At 40.9% G+C, this 26,872-nt stretch overlaps 1 protein-coding gene across 1 annotated transcript in view; it reads left to right on the plus strand.

The window, feature by feature from the left end:
* Nucleotides 1–26,872, plus strand: part of SLAMF1 (signaling lymphocytic activation molecule family member 1) — a 37,043-nt gene that overhangs the window by 3,343 nt on the left and 6,828 nt on the right. Inside the window, exons 2-5 of the mRNA XM_041003195.1 lie at nt 6,149–6,487; nt 8,053–8,343; nt 18,231–18,329; nt 21,582–21,655. Coding sequence (XP_040859129.1) covers nt 6,149–6,487; nt 8,053–8,343; nt 18,231–18,329; nt 21,582–21,655 — 803 coding nt within the window. The remainder of the gene's footprint in view (nt 1–6,148; nt 6,488–8,052; nt 8,344–18,230; nt 18,330–21,581; nt 21,656–26,872) is intronic.

Raw genomic sequence — 26,872 nt, forward strand, 5'->3', positions numbered from 1 at the left:
TCACCTGGCAAGAGCAGAAAAGGATTCTCATTATTTCCTCCCATCTTATGCATTTTAGGGGTTTTTTAAAGACAAATTCAAATATGCAGTTATTATGGAGAGAGAAGAATTGTGATTCCATATTGTCATTTATCCCCTTCTTTAATCATCCATCCTGTTTTGCCTTGCTCATTCACTTGGGCAACAGGATTTACTGAGCCCATGTCATGTCCCAGACGAATATTATGGATATATCAGTAAATAAAACTTACACAGCCCTTACTCTTAGAAGCTTATAAGATGGAGTAAGGGTGACAGACTGTTAGAAGGGTAACGAATGACATTGTGTTTAGGAAGCATGTGGCAGGAAAACTTAACCTATCTTAGCAATCAGGGGAGTCTTCCCTAAGAAAGGTATGGAGGTTCAAGGAACCAATCAGACAGATAAAGGGTGGTTATCGGCTTTCAAGCTGGGATTAATATGTACAAATAATCTAAGAAAAGGCTCAGTATTCTTAGTAACATCAAAGAATATGAATAGGAGTTTGATGGGCTTTAGTTTGTGGCTTTCTAACCATTTTTATTCACTTATCTGAAAAGCAGAGAGACAAAGGAGATCCACTAGTTCACTCCTCAGGTGTGCACGGTAGCCAGGCCTGGGCCAAACCCAAGCTGGGAGTCTCCCATACAGGCAGCTGGGAGCAGTGTGTTTGAGGCATTGTTCACTGCCTCCTGACTTGTGCATCAGTAACAGGAATTGGAAGTAGAGTCAGGACTGGAACCCACGACTCTGTTATGGGATGTGGGCACCACAAGGGGCATCTTAATCATTGTTCCAAACATCCAGCCTGGGTTCTAGTTAAAAAAAGCTCTAGTCTTTTTCCTTTTGGGCCTAAATTTTGCAAAACAAAATTGTGGATCCAGTAAGTGCTATCTCTTCTCTGCCTAAAATAAGGGTCATAGCAAGTTTATCTAAAGCATGTACAATAACAGAACCATACCTCTCTCCCTGTCCCCAAGACATTAACATTAGGTAGAATCCCACCTTGTTAAAAAGGTAGCTAAATTCTGCTACCATCGGGCCAATATCCATGGGCCCGTGTGAATCACTCTACTTTCGAAGTAGAATTACCCATGAGGGAAAGTGAGTTGGTGGCAACAGTTCTAAATGTTTCCTCCCCAACTCTTAGTAAACAGGGGCTGACTGAATCACAGGGCCCCTGGAAAACACTTATCAGTCAGATGTTTCAGGAGTAAGAACTCCTCTTGAAGAAGATGAGCCACTTTCAACCCCCACCCCCTGTCTTATTTTTCCACTTGTGCTTACTTTGGGATGATCTCAAATCCCGCCTTCAGACCTAGCCACTCACACACTCTGTTGTGACATCACTGTTTCTGATGTGGGTTGTGAGGTGTCAGGGTCTCTAGTCCTGCTCAAGTTTTGATTCCAGTCCTCATGTGCACAAACCACGCATCTATCCTGTCCTGCTTCTTCTGTTTCTCCAACTTTTTTTTTTTTTGGCTTTCTTGTATTTATTTATTTTGGCCACATCATACCTCGTCTTATACCTCCTTCTCCACTTCCTCCAATTCCAAGTTCATAAAATAACTGTGGTGTAAAGAGTCCAAACAGGGCCCGGCGCAGTGGCGCAAGTGGTTAAGGTCCTCGCCTTGCATGCCCGGGATCCCATATGGGCGCCGGTTCTAATCCCGGCAGCCCCGCTTCCCTTCCAGCTCCCTGCCTGTGGCCTGGGAAAGCAGTTGAGGACGGCCCACAGCTTTGGGAACCTGCACCCATGTGGGAGACCCGGAAGAGGCTCCTGGCTTTGGATTGGCATAGTATCGGCCCGTTGCGCTCACTTAGGGAGTGACTCATCGGACGGAAGATCTTCCTCTCTGTCTCTCCTCTCTGTATAGCTACCTTTCCAATAAAAAATAATAAAAATAAATCTTTTTTAAAAAAAAGAGTCCAAATGATTATGTAGGAGAAAGACATAGGGGACACATGGAGGATGTGTGGGAAAGTGAAGGGTTATAATCTGAGAGTAGAATAATTATCATCCTTTCTTTTCTCCATAAAAATTAGTTTATAAAAACATAAGTGCTACCGAAGGGATTCTTAATCTTGTTTTGAATCTCCGATCCCTTTGAGAGATGACACTGACAGCTGTGCTCCCAGAAAAAAAAAAATGTGGCTTTGCTGATCTACACAACTTTTTCTTTACTAGTTCAGATCCATGTGGGTGTGAACGACTCTAAATCTTCTCTCACTCCTTTAGAGATGTAAGTCTGAGTTCAGATACATGACAGCCGAGGAGTCTCATCACTGATTTTCAGACATTCAAAGTATGGCTTAGAAAGTCCAACACCTTCCCAGCTATCTGTGTAGAAACAATAATCCCTATTGATTCCTCAACTAACCAAATCACAGCGAATACTCCAAGGATGATATCTCATATATGTATGTGTCATATCATATATATCTCATATATATGATATACAATAAACATAATTATATATAGTGAATATATAATATATAGATTACTTTTACAAATTTATACATATATATAAATTTTATTTTTGATGCTGTTTACCTAGTTGATTAGGGTGGGAAGGGTCAAGGAGTAGGGGAAAGTGGGTGAGACCATTGTTTCCAAATTTTCTTTTTCCTGTGTCTGGGGAAAGGCAGGTAAGAGGGGAACTGCACCCAGCCTCCCAACTGCCTCAGTCCCAGGAGATGAGACACCGTCACCTGATGTCATCCCAGGGTTCCTGATGTCATCCCAGGGTTCCTGATGTCATCCCAGGGTTCCTGATGTGCAGCATGCTGTGTGGGTTCTACGCAAGTAGTTTCAATAGTTCTGAAATGCTGCCAATCACACCAATCCAAGAATGAGAAAACCTTTCCAAGGTCCGTTGGCTGACACAGTCCACCTTAGAGTCTCCATTCACCCGGATATTTGCTGTCAACGCTTGCCTGGGGTAGTTGACCAGTTTGTTCTGCCTTCCATCCTCTGCTGTGATACCAGATGTCCTCTTCAGGACTCAATGTACTGCTATACCCTCCATGTGCATCAGGGCCTGCCGTCCACTGCTCCATCTAAGCCACTGAGGAGACCCAGTTCTGACAACAGTATCTAACAGAACAACTGTTTTATGCATTTTCCACTTTTCTTTAGTAATTATCCATTTCCTCAGTTTGACCCAAACAAATTGTTTTTTTCCCTTTTTCCCAGTCATTGAACATCGTATGACCTGGGCTTTCAACTGAATGGTGTTTGGATTTTAGCGCATTACAGCATCAAGAACATTTTTGCCAGTTTAGCCACATTTCCCTTAAACTATCTTAGACCCAAGGAGAATATGGGAGGGTCTTTTCTCAGTAGCCATGTTACATAAGCAGGTTGTTTAACTCTTCTGCTTTCTTATCATCTAGAACAATCTATGCTCTCTCTCTCTGAGTCATGGGTCCCTTTTTTTTATGAACACTAGATTATGGTTGATTTCAGTTATATATATAATAGGCAAAACTAAGTAAGAGAGATTTTAGTGTAGTAATACTGCTTTCAGCATTCATAGACTGAAAAGATATTTATTAAAAGCCTCCTATGTGCCAACTTCTATCATGGGTCCTAAAGATGAGACAAAAGGTGAAAGAAGTTCTTGAGAGATTTGCATTCTAGTGGCAGAGACAAAAATAAAACAATACTCAATATCACATTAGGCAATGATTAATGGAATAATTGGGAGGCTATTTTGAATTGAGGACTAGAGAAAGTATGTCAGAAGGTGTAAACTCTCAGAGGAAACCAGAAATAAAGTTGGGAATGAGCTATTCAGACATTGAAGGAAGAGGTTTCCAAAGAGAGGAATTGCAGTGATTTGAAATACTAGTGTTCATGGTAGGGCTTGGGAATCAATGTGACCATGGAGCAGTGAGAAAGGAAGAGGGAAGGAATCAGAATTCGAGCATCCTCTAGGGTTGGAGTGTGCAAGGTTTTTGAATCTGTATCTGTTGAGGACTATGGAATTTATTGTATGGGAACTAAAATCTCCTGGGAGTTGAAAAGGAAAAGCAAGACAAAAATTGGACAAAGTGTACAGGTTACAGATGCAATGAGATCACTTGAAAGACAATGCCCATCCCCCACTTGCAATGATCTGAGAGAAAAGAAGTTGCACAGTGCTCTGATGCCAGACCCGTGCTTCTATTCAGGGCCAAACAAGACTTACTGTTAGACGGAGTCTGGAACATAGAAAAGGAAAACAACCTAAGTGCTTCCAATATATATATATATATATATATTGCCTGAGAAACTGGCTGAATTCTAATGTTTGCCAAAGAAGTTACAGAATAAAGAGTTTATTTGCTAGATTTTGGATGCCATCAGACCTCCAAGTATTGAGCTAGGTTGGCAATCAGGAGTAATGTGAAGGTTTGGGTGCAATATATAAGCATTTGGTAAACATTCTAGAATGTGTACTGGATGAGAACCAAGATGAGTATAAAGGGAGAAAAAAGCATGACTTTTGTGCCTGGGTTGCTCCAATATTTAGAGACCTGGAAGAGGAAAAAGCCTTCACCAAGGAAACTGAAAAGGGAAACAATGAAAACGGAGGAAAACTAGGAGAGTCTCGTATTTCAGGAGCTACATGAGGACAGTATTTTAAAGAGGGAGTGGTGAACTGTCTAGTGCTTTAGGGGGAGTAAGTAGGATAAAGATGGAGTATTGACTCAGCTTCATGTAGAAGAGAGACAGTCACTTTGCTGAGAATGGCCCTAGCAAGTAGCAGAAAGCACCTGTTTGGAGAAGAGTTGAGAAAAAAAAAATGGGTCAGAAACAGGGGATGGAAAATAGAAACAAACATTAAAGATCTTTCTACAAAGAAAAAAACAGAGGATGAGCATCTGGTACAGTAGTTATAACTCCTTTTGGGATGCCCACATTTCACCCTGACAGGCAATAGTTGATGGCTGAAGCAGCTGGGTCCCAGCCATGCACTTGAGAGATCCCAATTGAATTCCTGATTTGCATGGCTCAGTCCTGGCTATTGCAAGCATCTGAAAAGTAAACCAGTAAATGGATGATCTCTGCCTCTGGCCGTGTGTCTGTTCGTGTGCACCTTTCAAATAAAACAAAAATAAAGGAAAAATAGAAAAGATCACTGGGGAAGCAGCTGGAATAAGGAAGGTATTTTTAAGAGAGGGAAATTACCTGCCTTGTGATGGAAATATACCAGTAGGAATGATATAATACAAGAAAACAGGGAGATTGCAGAATCTAAGCCTTGAGCTAGGGAAGGGCTCCAAGAAGGGACAGGCTGGCATTCCATGGAGACTAAGAGTGCCCATCCCATTAGGTCGGTTGATTTGGGGTAGTAACAAATGGAAGCACTCTTTTTATATCTTCTATTTTTTTTTCATTTACATGAAAAGCAAGATCATCAGCTGAGAGAGGTGGGAGTAATGCAGGTTGTGGGTTTGAGCAGACGAGAGGTGTTAAATGATCAGCAGCAGGATCCCTTCTAGTGGTTTGAAGCGTATTTGGGCTGGGGTGTCTTTTACTTTGTTGGCTCAGCTTTTTTGAAAATGAGAAATAAAATAGTCTCACCCTCAATGTTATGCATTCTCTCAGAAATCTTTGGAGAGCTAGAATTCCACATCTTGGAAACACTGAGCTCAGCATTTCACTGATCACTTCCCTCTAAGTCTTTCTCGTCTTCTGAATGATGCTACTAGCTACTAGCACCTTGGTACTCTGGGCTTATACATTCAGAATCGTTTTCAGCTGCTCTAAATCTTCATTCTGCACATCCAATGATGGTGAAAACCCTGGAAAAGGCACAAACAGGCCTGGGTTCTGCTCCTGAGTCTGGCACTTACTATCTACATGACCTTAAGGTAGTCATTGAACTGTAGAAATCCTGTATTCTAGCTAGCCCTGTGTTAGGTCATTTTGAGATTTTTGTTGATACTTTTTAAATATACATTATGCAGTCAAGAGCCTCCTGGGAATCCTGATCAACCCCTAAGAACCTGGCTATCCCAGGGATGGCCCAAGAGGAAGTAGGAGACTGAGAAACCTTACTTTGTCATTCCTGATTCAGACATGATGTTGTCCTCAAAGATGTCCATGTTAAAGATCTCTCTCTCTCTTCTGTCCCACAGGTGGGGGTGTGATAAACTGCCCAAAGAATGTCCAGCAGTTGGGAAGCAGTGTGTGGCTGCCCTTGACAAATGAGTGGATAAATAAGAGCACAAATAAAAGCATCCGCATTGTTGTCACCATGGCAAAATCGCCAGAAAGCAGCGTCAAGAAGAAAATAGTGTCTTTGGATCTTTCTGAAGGGGGCTCTTCACGATACATCGAGCGTGGTTATAAGTTTCACTTGGACAACCTGAACCTGGAACTCTTGGAAAGCAGGAAGGAACATGAGGGATGGTACTTTATAAGCCTGGAAGAAAATACTGCCGTCCAGCAATTTTGCGTTCAGCTCAATCTTTATGGTAATGATGGGGACTTCTCCACTCCAGACTGGAGGGTCAACATAGTTTCCTGTCCAAGAAGTTAGGCTTTTTCTCAGAAGCAAAGGGTATTCAGAATTGAAAGAAGCTTAAAAGACCATGCAGTCTGGGGATGTCAAAACTGTGCTTCATGGAAGAGGCTTCAGAGTTGATTTTTTTTTCTAATTTATGTGGATGGCAGCTCCCTAGCATTAGTTATCCTTCTTCATACTTCCCAAAAGAAAGAGGCCCTGCTGCCTGAGGGCAGAAGGACCCAGAGTCCCAGGGGTCTTGGCTTGCAAGTAAAATTTAGTAAGACTTTATTTGACCAAAAAAAAAGTTCTTTCCAGTTTGAATACAACTGATGAGACCCAAACTTTCTTTCCTACTTGAGGCCACTGAAACCCAGAGAACAGTGGTTATCACATACTTACACACCCTTGTGTAGGTGGTTCAGTGTACTAAGAGTTTTTGGAGAAGAGAGACAAAATTCAGCCCACCCACATCACTCACCAAGCCATGCCCTTTGGCATAGGGCCATACCTACTTGGAAAAGTAAAGTATCTTGTTCTTAGTTAAATGTGGGTTCTGATTATAACATCATTTAGTGGCAATGCACAAAGTAGAACTCAGGCCCACTTAATCCAAAACCAGTGGTTTTTTTGAGCCCCTTTAACTTCCAAGTGCTCTTAAAAGCACCTAGAGTTTGTGTCTCTGCAAGCTAGAGAGTCACTGGGAGTCACAGGAATTCTGATGGTCACATGGGACTTTATCACTTGTTCAAAGAAACTTCCTTGTCTCGGAAGCTCGTACACAAGGGACCCCACCCATCTCTCATGTGCTTAAAATCCTCAGGAAACTAAAGCATTTTTTTCCTTCAGATAGTGCTTTCAGAATATCCCCAGAACACCAACAGGTGAAGAATGTGTTCTATCTCTCCGGAACCCAGTTTCTTCATCTATAAAATGGGAAAATTATCATGGAGTAAAATAGTTGAGAGTATTTAAAAAGATGATGAATGTGAAACACGAGCACCATGCTTGTCCTATAGTAGATCTTAAATAAATAGGATTTTCCCTTTTCCATGGGTTACTTTATGATATTAAAGAGCAATAAGTTTAACAAAGCTGTCATCGAGAACTGCCTCAAACAGAAGTGGTTGCCACACACACATATTGTAGATGAAATATCAGTATAAAACATTCTTTGGATCTAGGGGATAATGTTTTAAGTCAGTGAAAACCCAGAGGTGATTATTTGACAGTAAAGTCCACTGGTAGCATGCAAGAGAACAACCTAAATCAAGAGCATCAGGAAGTACAAGCAGATCTCTAATGGCATTGGTAGAAGGGAGCTAAAGCTACATTATCCTCTATTTCATCCCAAGATGGTGGTGGAAAGGCTGCAGTGGGGAGTGAGAGATGGGGTGAAGTGGTTATTTCCACTGAGATGACCACACTAGAGCCCCTCAGGGAGGGAAAAGTGCTGCAATGCCTTCTAAAAAGAGATCTGGTGAGGACCCAGGGGGTTCATGTCAGTGATGGCTCCCTTCCTCCCCCTTCTGACAGAGCAGGTCTCCACTCCAGAAATTAAAGTGCTAAACAGGACCCAGGAGAGTGAGAACGGGACCTGCAACTTGATGCTGGCGTGCACAGTAGAGAAAGGGGACCATGTGGTTTACAACTGGAGTAAGAAGGAAGGCCTCCACCCACTTAACTCAGCCAACAGCTCCCAGCTTCTGCACCTCACCCTTGGCCCCCAGCATGCTGACAATATCTACAACTGCACCGTGAGCAACCCCATCAGCACCAGCTTTCAGACCTTCAACCCATGGTCCATGTGCAGGTCAGACTCATCAGGTGAGTATGCCAGTGGCGGCTAATGTGCCACAATAGTGAGTCAAGGCTCAGTCCCTACCTGGGCCAATTTCTCTCTTATTCAGTTATGACCTTCACATTGGTTACAACACTTGTCATTTTCTTTAGGTTCTGCAAAAGCCTCCCCTGTGTTCTCAGGGAGGACATGATCACCATGGCCAGCGTGACATTGTACTGTTTAGGCCAGAGTTGAAGAAACCCATGGGAAATGATGGAGCCAGATCCAGAATCTAGCTCCACAAGGAGTGATCCCGCCCCTCTGCCTCCTGTCCTAGCTCCAAATTGCAAGGATGACTGGGGGAAAACAGTGCAAGTGGTAGAGCTTGACTCTCAAGTCCATCTCTCATTAATGATGTAACAGCTCCAAACCACCAATACATTTTAGGTTGTAGGAAATCAGCAATAGATGTGCTGTGTGATCTCTGCTGTCATACAGTAATTTATAGAGATATGACTGGATAAAGAAAACAATGTAATACTACTCAGGCATATAAAAAAGAATGAAATTCTGTCTTTTGCCCTGAAATGGATGGAATTGTGCAACTGGAGACCATTATGATTAGTGAAGTAAGCCGATCAAAAACTAAGATAAATATACAAAAATCATGTAAGAATTATTTAAGAATGTGTAAGAATTAAGTGTGTGACTATAAGATAAATTGAAAGTACACTATTATAAAAACTAAAAAAAAAGAAAGCAGGGAAGAAGAGTGTTCTGAAGAAGGGAGGGATGAAAGGAAATATTGTTACCTTACACGTGTGACCAGGATATGTAGTTTCTCTTTATATTAACAGATGATAAGAAATGAAAAAAATCAAGAGACCCAGAAATAGGAAAACTGATAAAAGAAATAATTATTTTAATAAAACTGTTATAAATGTTAGAAAAGATGGGATCTGAAACATTCGTTCAGTAATAAAGCACAAGATAGAATGAACAACCTCATTTTATGGCATAAACTGAATCGCATGGCAGGTCAGGTAGCCAGAGAAATCAGAGAGAGGTAAGAATCAAGTTTGAATAATAATGATAAATTATACTGTGCTTTATGATTGAAAAACAGCACTTTCCATTGTGTAACCTCTCTTGACTCCTATAGTGCCTATAGGTCACCCAGTGCCTTTGTCAGATAGGCAGTATCTCAACCTCACTTTAAAGATGTGGAAATTGACATCCATGATGTTTTAGTACCCTCCTCAAGTTTATTCATTTTAGGAATAGTGGAGTTAGCACTGAAAGCTAGATCTTCTGTTCTTTCTCTAGAACAGAAAAAAAAAAAGCATCATTATTCTGTCACTGAAAGGAAGAAATAACTGAATAAGTTGGTCCATCTAATACTTAGAAACAGGACTGATCATGTATACTGACAGATCCTGGATCCCAGCCTTCAGGCAGGTTCAGGGACAGCAGGCCATGGTGCTGATGGCTTGGTTATGCTCTGGAATTCTCTTCTGGGTTCACTTAGAGGAAACAGGAATCACAGGGCTAGTATGGCAGTAGGCCTGGTGTCCATATGGAGGACTTTCCCAGGTTTTCTGGGATAGGGAGATGAGGAATCTAGCTAGCCAGCTTATGTTCTCAACATAGCACCTGCTGCCATGAGACTGCCCTGGATTGTTACCAGGTGGATGACTGGGAACATCATTCTTTAATGAATCTGATGCCCTGAATGGCCCCTCTCCCAACCATTATAGGGCAAGTCAGCTTCTGTATGCCCACTGGATACATCTGGCTGCTTGCAGACAAGCCATATTCAGATGTTATCTCTTCAGATCACTCTCCCTTCACAGTCTTTCAGCACATGCTAGTGGGACCAAGAGAGTGGTATTGCACAATAGGAAGTTTACAGAATGTGGCCCCTGAGGTTCTAGATCCAAGCTCTTCCACGCACAAGAGGAAGTCATTCCACTTCTCTGAGACTTAGTTTCTTCATCTAGGAATGTTGACAACCAGCATGGCTGTGAAAATCATCTCATTCTCCCAGCAACACAATGATCTTGATAGGTCAAGTAAAGCCATACGTACAACGCAATGGAGGTGGGCTGTCTGATCCTTGGATCCTTGTTGATGTTAGTGTAAGAGACAATGCACCTGAAACTTTATGAATCATAATGAAAATGTAGGTTTTATTCCTTGGGGGCAGGGGCAACAGGCGTGGAAGTGGTAGCCATGTCTCTAGCTACTGTAGCCCTATTGAAGACAGGTCATCCAGTGCTTTGCCCTGACCTACTCCTTAGAAGGAGGAGAGCTCTTGTCATGCTTCTTAATGTGGTTTCACCAGCCTTGATGAACTAACAAGCTCATACTAGGCGCACATGACTTAAGACAGTCCTAGGAAACATGTGAAGATGTTCTTCCCCTCTTTTTCTAAGCCTCTTTGAGGAGTAAGCATCCACTGGTGTGAGGCAGATTTTCTGACTTTGAGGCAGAACGACGACTATGCTATGAGATATAAAGATACAAGAAGTGGCAGTGATGTAGCACCACGGGAAGAGGCCCGTCACAATATCAACTCCATCATTAGAACTCCATGCCATGAGGCAGCTGTGTCCATCCCTCAAGGCTGTTTAATAACCTTAAAGATGAAAAGGGTGAGCTAGTGAAGTTTCTACCAGATTGATAAGCTTATGAATAATTCTCTGTGTGTGTCACACACAAAATAAACTACTAATAAAGGATTGCCAAGATGCATTAGCTGCTAGGATTGTTACCACAAAGCACTGAGAAGTGGATGGAATAGACAATTTATTGCCTAATAGTTTGGAGGTTAGAAGTCCAAGATCAATGTGTTAGATGGTTTTGTTTCTCCTGAGCCCGCTCTCCCTGACGTGCAGGTGCCGCCTTCTCACCATGCGTTCACATGACCTTTTCTTTCCTGTTCTTATAAAGATACCAGTCAAAATAGATTAGGGCCACCCTCGTGACCTAGTCTTAACTTATTCTAAAAAAAAATCTCTATCTCCAAATATAGTCACATTCTGAATTACTGGAAGTGAGAGCTTCAACCTATTAGTTTGGAGGAAGGGGCACAGTTAAGCTCCTAACACTACCCTAATGGCTTCATTTTAACTTGTCTACTTCTGTGAAGTCCCTATTTCCCAATCAGGCCACATTCTGAAGACTTCCATCTGTGGATTTGGGGGAAACACAATTCAACCTGGAACAAAACTAGAAATTCCCTGCCCTGTGGGGATGGAAGACCACACCATATGTAAACCAGATCACACAGCTACTTTACAACATGTCCTCCCAGTTCCTCATGTTGTCTAAATTACTGAGCTTTTTTACTACACTTATTTGTGTTTGCAAATGAATACCACTAATTCTTAAGGCACAGCCCTTAGTTTGATATTTATTGAGGTTTTATGTTTTAGTATGGTGCTCAGTGCTGTTACTTATACCCAAGTATAAAGAAAGCGTGATTCTTGTCCTTAGGAATGAGATAGTTCTTTTAATGATTAATTATCCTAGATTACAACACTGAGACAGGTGCAAAGCAGAAATGTGAGCAAAGTAACAAAGAGGGGGACATTATTATCACCCTATCAAGGAATCAGGGAGATTATCATATAAACTAGGGTTGAGACATGAAATAGCAATTGTCCAAGATGACAAAGACTTTTAAGCAAAAGGAAAGCAGAGCTAGCAGGGTATTGCTCTGTAGTATCCTTTAAGTGATAGAGACTAACAGTTTTAAATAAGATAACCCCATCAACTTTGTATTTCAAATCAGTAATTTGATGGTGAGAGAATAGATTGAAGTAGGAAAGAAGCAGAAAAAAAGAGAAGCTAGGGGCCTGGCATGGTAGTCCAGCAGCTAAAGTCCTCGTTGCACACACACCAAGATCCCATATGGACGCTGATTCTAATTCCAGCAGCCCCACTTCCCATCCAGCTCCCTGCTGTGGCCTGGGAAAGTAGTCGAGGTCAGCCCAAAGCTTTAGGACCCTGTATCCACATGAAAGACCCAGAAGAGGCTCGGGGCTCCTGGCTTTGGGTTGGAGCAGCTCCAGACCTTGCAGCCACTTGGGGAGTGAGTCAACGGACAGAAGATCTTCTCTGTGTCTACTCCTCTCTGTATGCCTGACTTTCTCATAAAAATAAAATGAATCTTAAAAAACAGAAAAGAAAGAGAAGCTAGTTGTGGAGGAACTTGGTTACAGTAACCCATCAAGAGATTATGAGCCCCCCAAAAAAGAACTGGTTGTTAGTCTGAAGCAGACTTTATATATATATATATATATATATTTTTTATTGGAAGCCAGGAGCTTCTTCTGGGTCTCCTACATGTGACAGATTCCCAAGGCTTTGGGTCATCCTTAACTGCTTTCTCAATCAGGAAGGGAGCTGAAAGGGAAGTGGAGCAGCCGGGACATGAACTGGTGCCCATATGTGATGCTTGTGCACGCAGGGTGAGGATTTAAGCCACTAGACTACCACATGGGGCTCTGAAGCAGACGTCTTTCATAGGGCCCTCAGCCTCCAGGAACCTTAAAGGGAATCACTAGTCTTCAGATGAAATGGTTGGATCCAGGAGCTTCTTGGAGTCTGTAATACATAATCAGACATTTATTGTCTGATTATGGACATGTATTGTCTTCATTAATGAAAACCTCATGATGTGATGAGACCAAATGTAATGCGATGTCAGCACTTTGGCACAACTCACTTAAGCTAAACCACAGAAAAACATATTTTTTTTCTTGAAATTTTTTTCATTCAAAGGTCCCTTTTCCAGGCCATTGGTCACATAGTCATCCTTGTTCCAACTGCCATTTTGGTGTTTTCAGTGAGAAACACATTAGTGTGTTTACCAATGAAGCTTCTTTACTACAAAATCCAAATCTTAGGATGCTGCAAAATGCTGTGGCTGGGTTATGTGAAGATTGTTGATGTGGGTCAATGTTGGACAGTATGGGACTTGCTGTTGTCCTTAATTGCAGTGTTCTGAAATACTTGTATCTGTGCTAGGATAGTTCATGTAAAACCTGTCATATTCAACTAGAAGGGAATGCCCCGGGAAGCTCATCTTGAAAAGGAGACCTCTTTCAGTACATTAGCAAAAAGCCAGCTCAGCAAGTCTGAGTTAACTCAGGGGAAGGAAAGGTTGACACCTGCCAGTCAGCTCTAGGGGCTCCCCCTTGCTAACAAAGCCAACAAAGCCGTTTCCTCAACCAGGGAGCTCCCATTGTTAGAGTCACCCCAATGTCCCAGGCACGGTGGGCAGCCTCACTCCACATCTTCGCAGTTTAGCAAGGGTGGAAGGATGGAACCTGGGCACTTCTCAAGATCCAGAGCCTTGTCACATGTGGTCACACCTGCTAAAGGGAACTTGAGGAATATGGTTTAGTTGGGCCGCCATGTGCCTGGACAAGACTTGTGTAACTGTGAAAGAATGAGAGAAAAATGGTACTAGCTTACAGACTGTAGCCCCTGTAACACAAGGCAATAAAGGCAGATGTAATGGATTTTTTTTTTCTGAAGCTGTGAACACCATAAAAATGTTTACTTGGATGGTTCCAGACCTTAAATGAGTACGTAGCTCATGAGCATTCTTTCCCCACCCCCAATTCTGAGTGGAAACCGCCACCAACAAGAAGACATCTCTTAAAGATGGCCGACTTCAAGGAGATGCGTTCCATGCCGGCAGAACCACATGAAAGGCAGGAAAGAGATCCGGTACTCTCAGACCGTTACGTGAGCGTCTCAGTGTCTCCTGGGTGTGAACTGCATTTGTTTCTCAAGTTCTTTTTCCCCTTTTAAAAATGAGGTTTGAAGACCAGAGGACAGGGAGGGAAGCTTTCATGTTTCTAGGGCAACAGACTTGTAGAGAAGGGCCTCTGGCGTTTTGAGTGTTTTCTTTTTTTAAGGGAGGCGGGGCTACATATTTAGTTGTCCCTTTAAACCACCACCAATTGAGGAGAGGACCATAGGGTGGAGTCTGACGTAAAGCATTCTTGGGAAGTCTCACAGGAGTTCTCAATCAACGGACACCTCTGGGAGATTCCAGTGGGCACAAGTCCCAATCTGTAGTTCCAGAGGCTTCAGGCAAATTTTCTTTGTGAATGAAGCACAATGTCCCCTCGAGACCTCAGCACCTGACCGAACAAAAAAAAAAAAAAAAGAAGAAGAAACGGAGCTTCTGCCCCCAGGAAATGGTGGTTTGAAAACAGGAGCGCATGTGATGTGTTGTGGGCACAGACACACGCTTTCCTCCTGGCTCCATTTTTTTCTTATAAAGTTTACACCTAGTAGGCCCTTGCTGCTTGTCTTTGACTCACGCCTCTCACCTGGAGTCCCCTAAGATTTGCATTTTTCCTAAGACTATTCTTCATACAGGGTATATGATAGTCTTCTACCATATCTATTCAAATGACCTCTAATTTAATTTTGTTAATAAAGTATATAGTCTATTGTGTGGGATGGATGAGTGGATAGGGCTACAAGTTAAGAATAAGATACAATAGCTGCACTCTTTAGGTGAGAAGTCCATGCCTTATCAGGCAACAAAATGTTAGGCAATTCAAGAAGCTGCTACTAGAATTCCTCTTTGGAAGAGAACAGTATTTGTCTTAGGAGAGTACTTTGATGAGTGCTTACAGGCTGAAGGTGAGACCCTCCCTCGGCCCCCCACCTGCCAAGGACCTGAGGGTGTGGGTGGTGTTGCTTATACAGAAAAGGAGGAAGGGAAGAGCTGATCCTGGTAGATGGTTTGGACTGCCTGGCACACAGTGAACTCTGTCCCCGGGACCTGGACACCTTCAGCACAGCATCTCACGGAGTTCTTGGCGCAGGCTTCTCTTGTTTTCTGTTGTTTGTGGGAACTGGTGAAAGGACTGAACCTTGAACTCAGGTTAGCACCGAGTAGGGTAGGCAGATCAAGAGAATCCCTAAGAAATTATCTCTACAAACGATAGGTAGAAGTCACCAGCATCCTAACCCCCACAAGCTGTAAAAGTAGTATTTTGCCCATGTTTATGCTGGTTCCTAAAGCCTGGAGTGCCTGACACATGATTCCCATATATATACCGTAGTCACGTTTGAGCACCAAGTAAGTGGGTGAGCACTGTGAATGGAAAAACATGGGCCTGCTGCACAGGGAGGGGAATTATGTCTTCAGCAAAAGCCAGAACAGCACTGACGCCTCTCTGGATATCAGTCAAGAGACTTCTTTGGACCTGAAATCAAATTCATCTTACTGTCTCACTCAAGCAATAGAATTTACTGAAGACCTGTTATGTGTCAAGCAATAGGAAAGCCTCCCGAGAAGGGCTGTGGCCCCCAAGGAGGTGGGGAACTGAGTCCAGCAGAAAGCGTTAATGCCTATGGAGCACAGGGCAGGTTCTGGGTGTTACTACGATGCTTCATCAAAACAACTACTCCGCTCATTTTCCAGATGAGGATGCACAGACGAGCAGTCTACCTACCTGGTTTGTGTATTGCCTTTGCATTTTTTTAATCTTAAATGAAATTTGAGAGAAATATTATCTTTTAAAATGATAATATGGTTGAATTACTTATCTTCAAATGCTCATGAGTGAAGTTCAAATTATTCAATATTTTAGAAGTTTCCAAAATTCATGTGATTAAAAACAGAAATAGTCTAGAAGAGTAAGTGCTACCACAAAAGGTTCTTCCAAAAGTTTGTGGAAGAGGATTAATTATACTATTAATTATTAAACTAAGCGTGGGTTTCAAAAATTTTGGCACCAAAATAGACCTGTTGTTTAATTCCATTCTTCCATGAACATTTTAGAGTCCCCTCCCATAACATTTGTGGGGTCAATTCCAGGAACTGAAGAAACGCTAAGGCAGCTTCAGCTGATGGGTCTGCTTATTCTTATATTTGAAAGATTTTTTCTGAGCCCTTGATATTGACTTATAAGCCTCAGTTCAGTCTCCCTCTCAGGCCCACATGTCAAAGTACAGTGGGTATTCAGCCACCATAAACCAATCAGAGTGGTCAGAGCATGCACCATTCACAGAACACCTCATCAAGGTCACAAGCAGCCTCCACAGTCACCCAAATCTCGTGCTTTGTTCTCATCTGAAAGTATTTTAGATCTCTCTGCTTGCCTCCTAACAGTATTTTTTTCTTTTATTTGTTTATTTATTCAAAAAGCAGAGTTCTAGAGGAAAAGGGTGAGAGAGAAAGGGAAACATAGAGATCTTCCATCCATTGGTTCACTCCCCAAATGGCTGCAACAGCTGAAGCTGAGCTGATCAAATCCAGGAGTCAGGAGCTTCTTTCAAGTCTCCCATGTGGATGCAGGGTCCCAAGGCTTTGAGATATCCTCTGCTGCTTCCCCAGAGCATAATCTGAAAGCTGGATGGGACGTGAAGCAGCCAGAACATAATTTGGCACTCTTACAGGATGCCCCTCTTGAAGGTGGAGAATTAGCCAATTGAGCCATCACACTGGCCCTTCTTACTCTTTAATTTGATTATACATTTACCAAGACTATTATCTGGCAAAATTAAAGCTTCTTTAATTTAGGAAAGAGAATATATAATCATAGCTTAACTAGAAAAAGAATCTTTTGAAACCTAGAAAAAAACTTTCAGTTAGTTAAGATAGAATCCCACCCAGATGGGCTGCCTTTCATCAAAGTGAGATTTCAGTCTATATTTTGGTCAGTTCTGTAAATATCTGAATTGTGTTGTGGCCATTACTCTGTTCCTTTGTGATCTACCTTTTCCTTCCTTTCAACTTCTTCCCAGCGTAGTCATCACAGCTTCAAGTTTATCCTTACTAGATAAAGTTCATATTATCATTTCATTCCATTTTTCCATGAGCTTTTTGAAGCCACTTCCATAACTCCTACACATTAATACATAATCTGGCATTATACTACTTAGAATCCGCATGCTATTGCTTCACTTAGAATGGTAGTGTTGCATATTGGCTTCCAGGATCCCTTACCCGGGAGTAACTCCCAAATCCATGTGTCTTTCTGACTCTGAGAAGTCTGTCTCTGGAATTCACCTATGTTCCTACTCCTAGATCAAACTCTGGTTCTTGAAGCTCTCTACTTCCTTACCCACAACGTGGGAGCACTGACTACATGTTGTAGGACTCTTTTGAGATTGGAGTGCATTAGTGTGTATCTAAGCCTTAAAAATAATGACCCATTGTAAGCACATAATAATCATCTACTATTATCAAGTCGAATGTCTCCACTGGGGCAAGATATCTCATTCACTGTTTCTCATTGAGCTCCTGGTTCAGTGGGGCTTGGTAAAGTGAGTGAAGGAGAGAAGGCAATAAAAATTGGCTCTCAGTGTTTCAACCTGAGTGAGCCTGGTTAATTTTAAACATGAAGATAATTGACAGGAAAGGCTACATACTTTCCTCTAAGTTCAGGTCTGGTGGGTTCAACAGTTATTTGCATGAAAGAACAATAATAGCATGATTACATTTATTTTTCAAAAGAAAAGTGGGTCTTTCTTCCTCCCAGGGTCTCATGAGAATTGTACAGTAGCATAGAGAGAGCATGTGGAGCCCTCACATTCTTTTTCACCAACATGAATGCAAGACAAGTTAGAAACTGAAAGATAGAGAGAAGCTAGGTGGAGAGATTGACTTAGGATAGGAGAAGGCTAATTTGAAAGTGGTGTTGAGGTGAAAATAAATGGATTGCCCAGAAATGGCATTATTGAAAGTAAAGAATACGAAAGTCAAGAACATTAAGCAAAATTAGGGTAGGAAAACAGATATGGAGGTCTTGGAAGACCTAGGGCTGGCCAACAGATATCTCCCTGGGGAGTGAAACCAGAACCAGAACACAGGACTCAGTCTTCCCACTTGTGTGCAGAATGTCTCTAAACTTGCTGTGTTTTTGAAATTGTCCTCTGACCTTTTTTTCAGATACAAGACGATGGGGACTATATATTGGACTGTTGTTAGGGGGCGTCGTTGTGGCCATCATGGCTCTCGAGGTGATCATACTACTATTCAGAAAAAAAGGTAGGTTCCTAACAGTAAAGAAATTCATGTCAGACTTGCTATGGTAAATAGGGGCTCTGACCCCACAAGTATAAACTTGCTGTCAACCATTTTGGATATCTGCATAAGACTGCCTTTCAAAAATGAATAACCATATCTTAAAGATCACACTTAATTTGTTCTAATTCAATATTTCTTTAACCCCTATACTAGACCAAGGTAATAGTGAGAAGAGCTAAAGGCATCTAATATCAGTGGCATTGCACAGATAGAGTCAGTTCAATATGTCTAGCACTCCACTAGTGGAGGGGTCTGGTGAAGAATCTTAACAGTACTCATTAGGGAGCAAAAATCCAAAAATTCTTTGATTTTCTTAAACAAGATTCATCAAGGTAACCCCAAACCATTAAGACTCAGTGATTCCCTTGCAATTGAAATGCCTAGAGAAAGTACCTCATGCCTTGTCCTCCAGATTACCCTCTAATTCTATATCTCAGGGAAAAACTCCCTCTGACCAAATGGGTTATTCTCAACTGCCACTGGAGTCAGAATGTCCTGTCTCAAACCAGGCCAGGTCCCTGACTTGTCTTCACACAGTGAAGATAGAACTTGATCCTTACTGATAACTGCTCTCATTCTCAAGTAGAGCAATGTTGTCTGCACACCACCTTCTTAGAAAAGCCCTTATCTCAGCACCCTGATGTTGGTTTCGCTTATATAAGAAAATCTAGAGCATAGCACAGCTACCTACTTTTGTCTCATTTCCTTCATCTAAGAGCTGGGGAGGAGCTAGAGGGAAGGGTTTGTGATTCAGATAGAAATTATATTGAGAGCCTAAGGGCATGGGGGTGGAGCAAACACATTTGGCTTATAAGGAAACTGAGACACCAAGGTTGAGAAGATAGATTGATTCACATTCCTATCAAATTTGCTGGGATCTCAACCACACTGTGCTCAAGGACAGTCCCCTCATCACCTGGATGCTCCCTAAGGGGAATAGCCCTCCTCGTCCTACAGTCCTTTAGCCTCTTCCCCAACACACATGCCCATCGTCACTTCCAGCCATTCTCTATTCCTTGTCCATCAGTAACATGCAAAACTCTGCCTCAAACCTATATTTAGTTTCTATACCATCCATAAAACTTTATTCAAGAGATTCTATTAGCAGCTTCTAAGAGTATCCACTCTAGAATATGGCCTGACTCTAACGATTTTCAAACAGACTCCTTGGCAATGTGAGGGTTAAGAACATTGGCTATAGCATTAGTCAAATTTCTATTCAGATGTAGACTTCGCCACTGATGAGCTATATGGCCAAATGTTTTCCCCAGTCATCTGCAAAGTGAGGTAATGTCATTCCATGCAGTGCTGCTCTAGGGGTTGACTGAATCAATCCATAGAAAGCAGTGCACACGGTGGCTTCTCAGGATGGATGGATCACAACACACACATGCCCACACACCTCTTAATATGAATGAGCTATAACACCAAGGTTTAAGTTCAATGGTCAACAGGGGTTTTTTCTGGAAGCAACTGGAAATAGTACCTAGAGTAGATTTCAAGTACTTGAAGCCACAACTTTCATGCTTCATCTGGAAGGATGTTAGTCAGACTACACCCTCACTAAGCTGAAATTGCCCAATGTCATACATGTGATGGATGACACAAGCTAGGATATAGATGCCCTAATCATGAAGCTCAGTCCTTTTTCCATTGGGCCTCAAGACATTGCTGATTTTGAACTGAGTTGAACCAGCCCCTGAAAACCTTCTCTTGCACTGGGAGAAATAATCTGATACTACATTGCCTTGATGTAATGGTACTTTAGAACTACAATCATCAGCCTCACCTGTTCATGTGTCTAACCATTTCAGATGTCCCCTCTTATCCTAAATGACCCAAAATAATGTGCAAGACCAAAAAAGTTTCTAAGGACTGGAGTCTGTTCTTGACTCATTTGAATCCATTGCAACACTTAATAGAGTGCTAGACAGATCATCCTACCTTTGAGAACACTCACAGATTTGAACTTGAAGGGTTTATTTCACAGAACTAATGTGTATTCCTTTTATTTTTAAAAGAGCCACATTGAACTACACTGTCCAGTGTGTTAGACACTATTCACACACTACTTTGTTTTTAGAATGTATATATTTATTTGAAAGCCAGAACTACAGAGAGAGAAAATCAGAGTGAGAAACAGAAAAACAGAGAAAGTAAGAGAGAGAATCTTTTATCTCTGATTCACTCTCTGATGACCAAAATTACTGGGGCTAAGCCAGGCTGAAGCCAGAAGCCAGGTTCCTCCTCCAGGTCTTCCACATGCGTGGAGAGATCCAGCTGAGCCAGGCTGAAGCCTGAAGCCAGAAGCCAGGATCCTCCTCCAGGTTCCCCACATGTGTGGAGGGGTGCAGGCATTCAGGCCATATCTGCTACCTCTCCTAGACCACCAAGAAGGAGCTGGATCAAACTTTCAAAGTGCTTACTTATGAGAATGAAATTGGGATGGTTAGTAGAGAAACATAATTTTTACATCATGCACTTCTAAATGCACTTTATCATCAGATTATTTTTAACATTTAAAAAGAAAAAAATCTGAACTGGCTAAAATTTAAAATGTGCAAGCTTACTAGTTGCCAGAGATGTAGACTCTGAGAAGTCTCCAGATGATGGGTTATAGAGCAACTTTGTAATTTTATCTTCCAAATAGTCCTTTGTGGATCAATGCTTCTCTGCGAATGCACCATTCCAGATATATACCATGTCCCCAAGATACAGGAAGATGAGAAAGCTGTGAGTGAAGCAGTGTGCCACTAGCTAGAGAGTGTAACAGATGTAAATACCAAGGCCTACCTCCAGAGAACTTACAGCCATTTTTGAAGAGCAGTGCCACACATAAAGCAATGGAAATTAAAATAATTGAATGAAATATCAATGAAAATAGCATCTAACACATTTTGATCCTTTTCTGTGTGCCAGATACTATTCTAAACAGTCTACGACTAGCATTTCGTTCAATTACCACAACAGACCCTTGCGGCAGGTATTTCAAGTCCCGTTTCAAAAATAAGGAACTAGGCCAACAGAGATCAAGAAACTAAACCCAATGTTAAATGTCAAATATGCAAGGGGGCATATTTGTTTCCATATTTGTTTCAGGATTTGTTTCCATGGTACTCTTGGAAATAGTGGTTATTCAATAAGGTGTTGAGATCAAAATGACTGAGCACAGAATTCGTACTGAAGATAACCACTGAGGTTTCTCTCTTCCAGGCAAAGCTAACCATTATCAATCTACAACGGGAGAGAAGAGCCTTACTATCTATGCACAAGTCCAAAAACCAGGTGTAAGTTTTATACTTTCGTTGGGACAAATCAGTCATGCTTTTTTGGGGGTTCCTGACCTGTCTGACTTTCATGGTTCAGCTTAGGTTCCAGAGAAGAAATTTGAGAAGTCAGACCAAGAGATCTACTAAAACTCTCAAAACTTCAGTGTCATGAGGGACTGTTTATTATTTGAAATATTGGGAAACACTGAATAAGCTTGTGTTTCTTCTGAGGAACAAAATGAGGAAGCCGCCAACACATGATGTATGAGTCTTTCCAGCTGTTTCCTGGACATCCACAGTTTCGTGCCATCAAACCCATCATGTAGTGTGTTTGCCAACTTCATGTTTAAGTACTTGCAAAGTGCAAAGGGGATAAGGAAGGGGGTAGTGGAGCTTGAGATGTCTGAGTACAGTGTGGCTGAAGAGATGGAAGTTACTGTGCAAATTGGAGATGGAAGGCAGCAAAATGATGACAGTCATCAGACAGACAAGAAATATGGGGAAACTGGAGACATGATGAGATTGAGGAGTGGATGTGTTGCAAGCAAGGATAGGAAGACTTAAGGGACTGATGCTGGATATAGCTTTTCAGACATGAAAGTAATTCTGGATGAATGTACAGGTCAGAATCTGGCAATTTGGAATGTGAGAAGTGAATTCTAGAATAAAGGATTTGAAGCGAAACATAGCTATGATAAGTACCTTGTAAAATTGCAACAGACAACCAAAAAAAGAGCATTTCCAAGCACCAAGACTTGGATTCAGAAAAAGCTTTTATCTATGCTGCTCTCTAGTGGACTGGAGGGTTTATTACACAATCCATTTTCCCCTGCTAAAAACCAAACTTTATTTAAACATGTGTTTGAAGAGTAAGCTCTCACTCTTGCACTTTTGAATTTATGGTATCATTTTTTGCTAACATAAAAATTCATTTTTATTATAATGTTTGGCTATCTACTTGTTATGACATATGTGCAAAAATAATACAACATGTAAATGTCAGTTCTTTTGTCTTCAAGGGTCTTGAAACTATTCTTATCCATTTGTGTTTTCATGTGTATTACAGCTTGTCAAGTACTACAGAAAGGAAAAATCCTAGTAAGATTTTATTGAACTCACAGATCTATTTCAGAAAGAAATGATACCTTTCAAAAAAAAAAAGGAGTCTTCCAATTAATGTAACTGCCATCCAGATTAAGAGAAAATGTTGCAGTAGCTCCAGAATTCCTGTGCTGCCTCCCAAGCCTTACTCCCTCTCTTCTCTCCAAGGAGGAGCACAATCTTGACTTCTATATACTGCAGTTTCTCTCCATTTTATTTTTTAACTATAAAATGGAATTCTTTTTTATTTTCATCTCGTATCTGGCTTCTTGTGCTGAATATTACCCTTATGAGAGTCATCCATGTTTTTGAACTTGGATGTAATTTGTTCATTTTCAGTGCTTTGTAGATCAGCAGTGTTTGACTATACGAGGGTTTACTTAGGTGTCTATCTTATTTGAACGACACACACACAAAGAGAGAGAAAGAAGGAGATCATCTGCTGCAGGGACTGGAGCTGGGTTGATCTGAAGCCAGGGACCAGAAGCCTCTTTCAGATTTCTCATGTGAATTGCATGGGCCCAAGCAGATGGGCCATCCCATGCTGCTTTCCCAGGCACATTAGCATGGAGCTAGATTGGAAGTGGGACCAGGACTCAAACCAGAACCCATATGAGATTCTGGTGCCACAGATAGTGGCTTTATTCACTGTGCCACAGTGCCAGCCCCTGCAGGTGACTACTGAGAGGCATTTGGGATATTTCCAGTTTGGGATAATTATTAAAGTTGTATATATGAAAATTCATATTCATGTCCTTGTTAGACACACGCATATATTTTTATAATTTTACTGTATATAATTCTATAGTTTTGCTACACAGTAGAAGCAGAACTGACAAGTCATAGAGTATGTATAGCTTCAAGCTGATTAGGTAAGGATAAACGTTTTAAAAATGGGCCTACAAACTTACTTTTCAATCAGCTACATGCAAAGGGTTAATTCGCTATGCATCCTAACCAAAACTTGGTATTATTGGTAGGATGTTCTCATGTGATTTTATTTTGCATCTCCCTATTTATTAATGAAGTTCAACAACTTTTCATCTGTTATTTCATCATATTAAAATATTTTCTTATAATGTCCGTTAAAGCTCTTACCCATTTGCCGTTGAGTTTAATAATTTTTAAACGGGTAAGTATAAGCTTTCGGTTTTGAGTATGAGACCTTTATGAATTGCATAGCTAGGAAATACCTGCACCCATCTGTGAGTTGCTTTTGAAATTTCTTAATATATTCATAAAGAGAAGTTTCTAATAAGTATATGGCTTCTCCCTTTATTATTACCGTTTTCTTTGAGAAATCTTTCATTTTTCTTACTTAATGAAAATATTCTATAGTCTTTTTTGTAAGATGCATTTGATTTGTTTGAAAGGCAGAGAGAGAGAGAGAGAAAGAGAAAGATCTTCTATCTGCTGATTCACTCTTCAAAGGGCCACAAAGACTGGGAGTGGGCCAGCCTGAAGTCAGGAGCCAGGATCTTATTCTAGGTCTCCCACACAGGTACAGGTGCCCAAATACTTATGCCATCCTGTGATGCTTTCCTTAGGCACATTACCAGGGAGCTGGACCAGAAGTGGCGCATCTGGGTCACATACCAGTGCTTCTATGGGATGCCAGCGCCACATAGCACGTGCTTAGTGTGCTATGTCACATTGATCCTTACTACATCATCTAAAAGTTGTATGATTGAGAGTGTAAAAAGTATCAAAATTCATGTTTTTCCATGTGAATATCCAATTGACAATTAATTGAAAATACTGTCCTTACCCTATCTGCAGAATCATTTTTTAAACAAAGATATATTTATTTTCATTTGATAAATCAGATTTTTTTACAGAGAGAGAGGACAAAGAGGCGAGATCTTTCATCTGCTGACTCACTCCACATATGGTGCAACAGCTAGAGCTAAGCTGAGCTGAAACTAAGATACAGGATCTTCTGGGTATCCCACATAGGTACAGGGTCCCAAGGACTTGGGCCACCCTCCAATGTACTCCCAGGACATAATCAGGGAGCTGGATCAGGACATGAAGCAGCACCCATATGGGATTCCAGCACCATAGGGTGGAGGATTGCCATTCCGTGTCATTGTACCAGCTCCCAGAATCATCTTTTTCATAATTCTTCAAGTGTCCACTTTCCTGTGTATCTCTGTGCTATCACATTGACATATTTATTTGTTTGTCATGCTGTCTCCATTACAGATATATTGTGAATTTTAGTATCTGAAAAAAACTAACATTTACATTGGTCCTTCTCTCCAGGAGTTCTTGGCTCTTTGGGTCTTTTGTATTTTCATATGTATTTTAGAATCAGTTTGTCAAGTCCTCACTCATTCAGTCCTGCTAGAATTTTTAGACTGTTTTGAGGAAAACAAACATCTTTGTAATATTGAGTCTTTCAATTCAGAAAACATAATATATCCTTTTCTTTACTTAGATTAACTTTAGTTTGTCAAAATTGTATTTTGTAGCTTTACATATGAGGACCTGTACATAGTTCATAACTCTTGAATTTGACATTGGAAAACACTATCATCCTATTACTTTTTTAGGACATTTAGAAAGACAATTATTTTCATATTAGCACTAAATCTCCTGAACTTATTTATAAGATCTCATCATTTATCTACAGCTGATTTGGATATTCTCTCTACACAACTATACCATCTGTTTATAAAGTTAGTTTTATGTGTTCGTTTGCAATTCATGTAGCTTCATATGTTTTTGCTTGTCCTGTGTTACTGGCTGAGAAGCCCCACATGGTGGTGAATGGACGAGATGATAACTGGCATCCTTATACACTCACAAAATCAAAAAGCAAATTTTTATACCCTACCACTAAGTATGAATTTTGCTGAAGTTTTTTATTGTGACCCTCTCTATCATGTTAAGGAAAAGTATCTTCTATTCCTATTTTGCTAAAGCATTTTCTCATTACTTAATGTTGAATTTTATCAACACTTTTTTAGCAACTGTAAAAATAATCCTGTGCTTCATTTTTACTACTGTTGCCAACTACTGCAATTTGCAAGAGTTAAACCACCTTTACATTCTTGGCATTGAAGACTGAGTGATCCTTTGCAACACTGTTGGATTTTAACATGCTACTGTTTTAGGGCTTTTTAAAAAACCTTGCAATCTTGAACTAAATTGGCCTCTAATTCATGTAATGTCTTTGTGAGATTTTGACAGGATAATACTAAACTCACAAAATGAGTCGAGATACATGTTAATTTCCTAGAGCTGCCATCACCAATCTATTCTTTAACCATTATGGAGCTCAGAAGTCATACTCAGTGTTAGGCTAGCAAGACCAATCCCTCCTTTTAGGCTCTAGGGAAGAATCCTCTGCCTCTTGCAGCTCTTCAGCCCATCGGGCATGTCTTGTTTCCGCCTTCCTCTTCATGGATGCCATGATTCAATCCACTATGAGGTATGGTTTCTTGTTTTTCTTTTTTTATACTAACAATGGACAACTCAAAAAAGTTGCCTTCTTTATTTTTTTTTCAATTTTACTTCTTTTTATTATTATCATTTTATGATACAGTTCCATAGGCCTTGACATTTCCCTTAGCCTCTCTCCAATTCCTTCACCACTGAGTTCCTCTATATCTTTACTATAGTATAGTTCTTCATACACAGTCATATGTTCATTATTGCAGGCATGGACAATGGCAGAGAGTCCAGCATCCTATTGTCAAGATATAGTAAACAGTTTCACTGGGAGTCCATCTTTGTCTGGAAGTAGAGATGCATGCTGCATTGTATCCTCACATCTGGATAGGATAGTCTCCATTTCACAGTTACTACACATCCTCTTAAATGAAAAGCCAAAATACAAAAATCAACAACAGACAGGAAAATATAAATTTTTAACTCCGTGAAGTTAAGTAACATGATACCGAATGCCTAATATGTTGCTGAAGAAATGAAAAAGAAAATAAAAAACCTTCTAGATGAAAATGATGCTTCTGTATGATCTATGGTTCTTTGAAGAATTTAATCAGAAGAAAAATGTTTTAAAGAGATGAAACTAACAAAAAAAGTAAAAATCTGTGAGACGCAGTTTCCACTGATCTTTGTTGGTGAAATGTATCTCCTGTAGGCAACAAATAGATGGGTTTTCATTTT

Source organism: Ochotona curzoniae, unplaced genomic scaffold (assembly GCF_017591425.1).
Source record: "Ochotona curzoniae isolate NIBS_2020 unplaced genomic scaffold, NIBS_Ocur_1.0 scaffold_2683, whole genome shotgun sequence".
NCBI classification, from domain to species: domain Eukaryota; kingdom Metazoa; phylum Chordata; class Mammalia; order Lagomorpha; family Ochotonidae; genus Ochotona; species Ochotona curzoniae.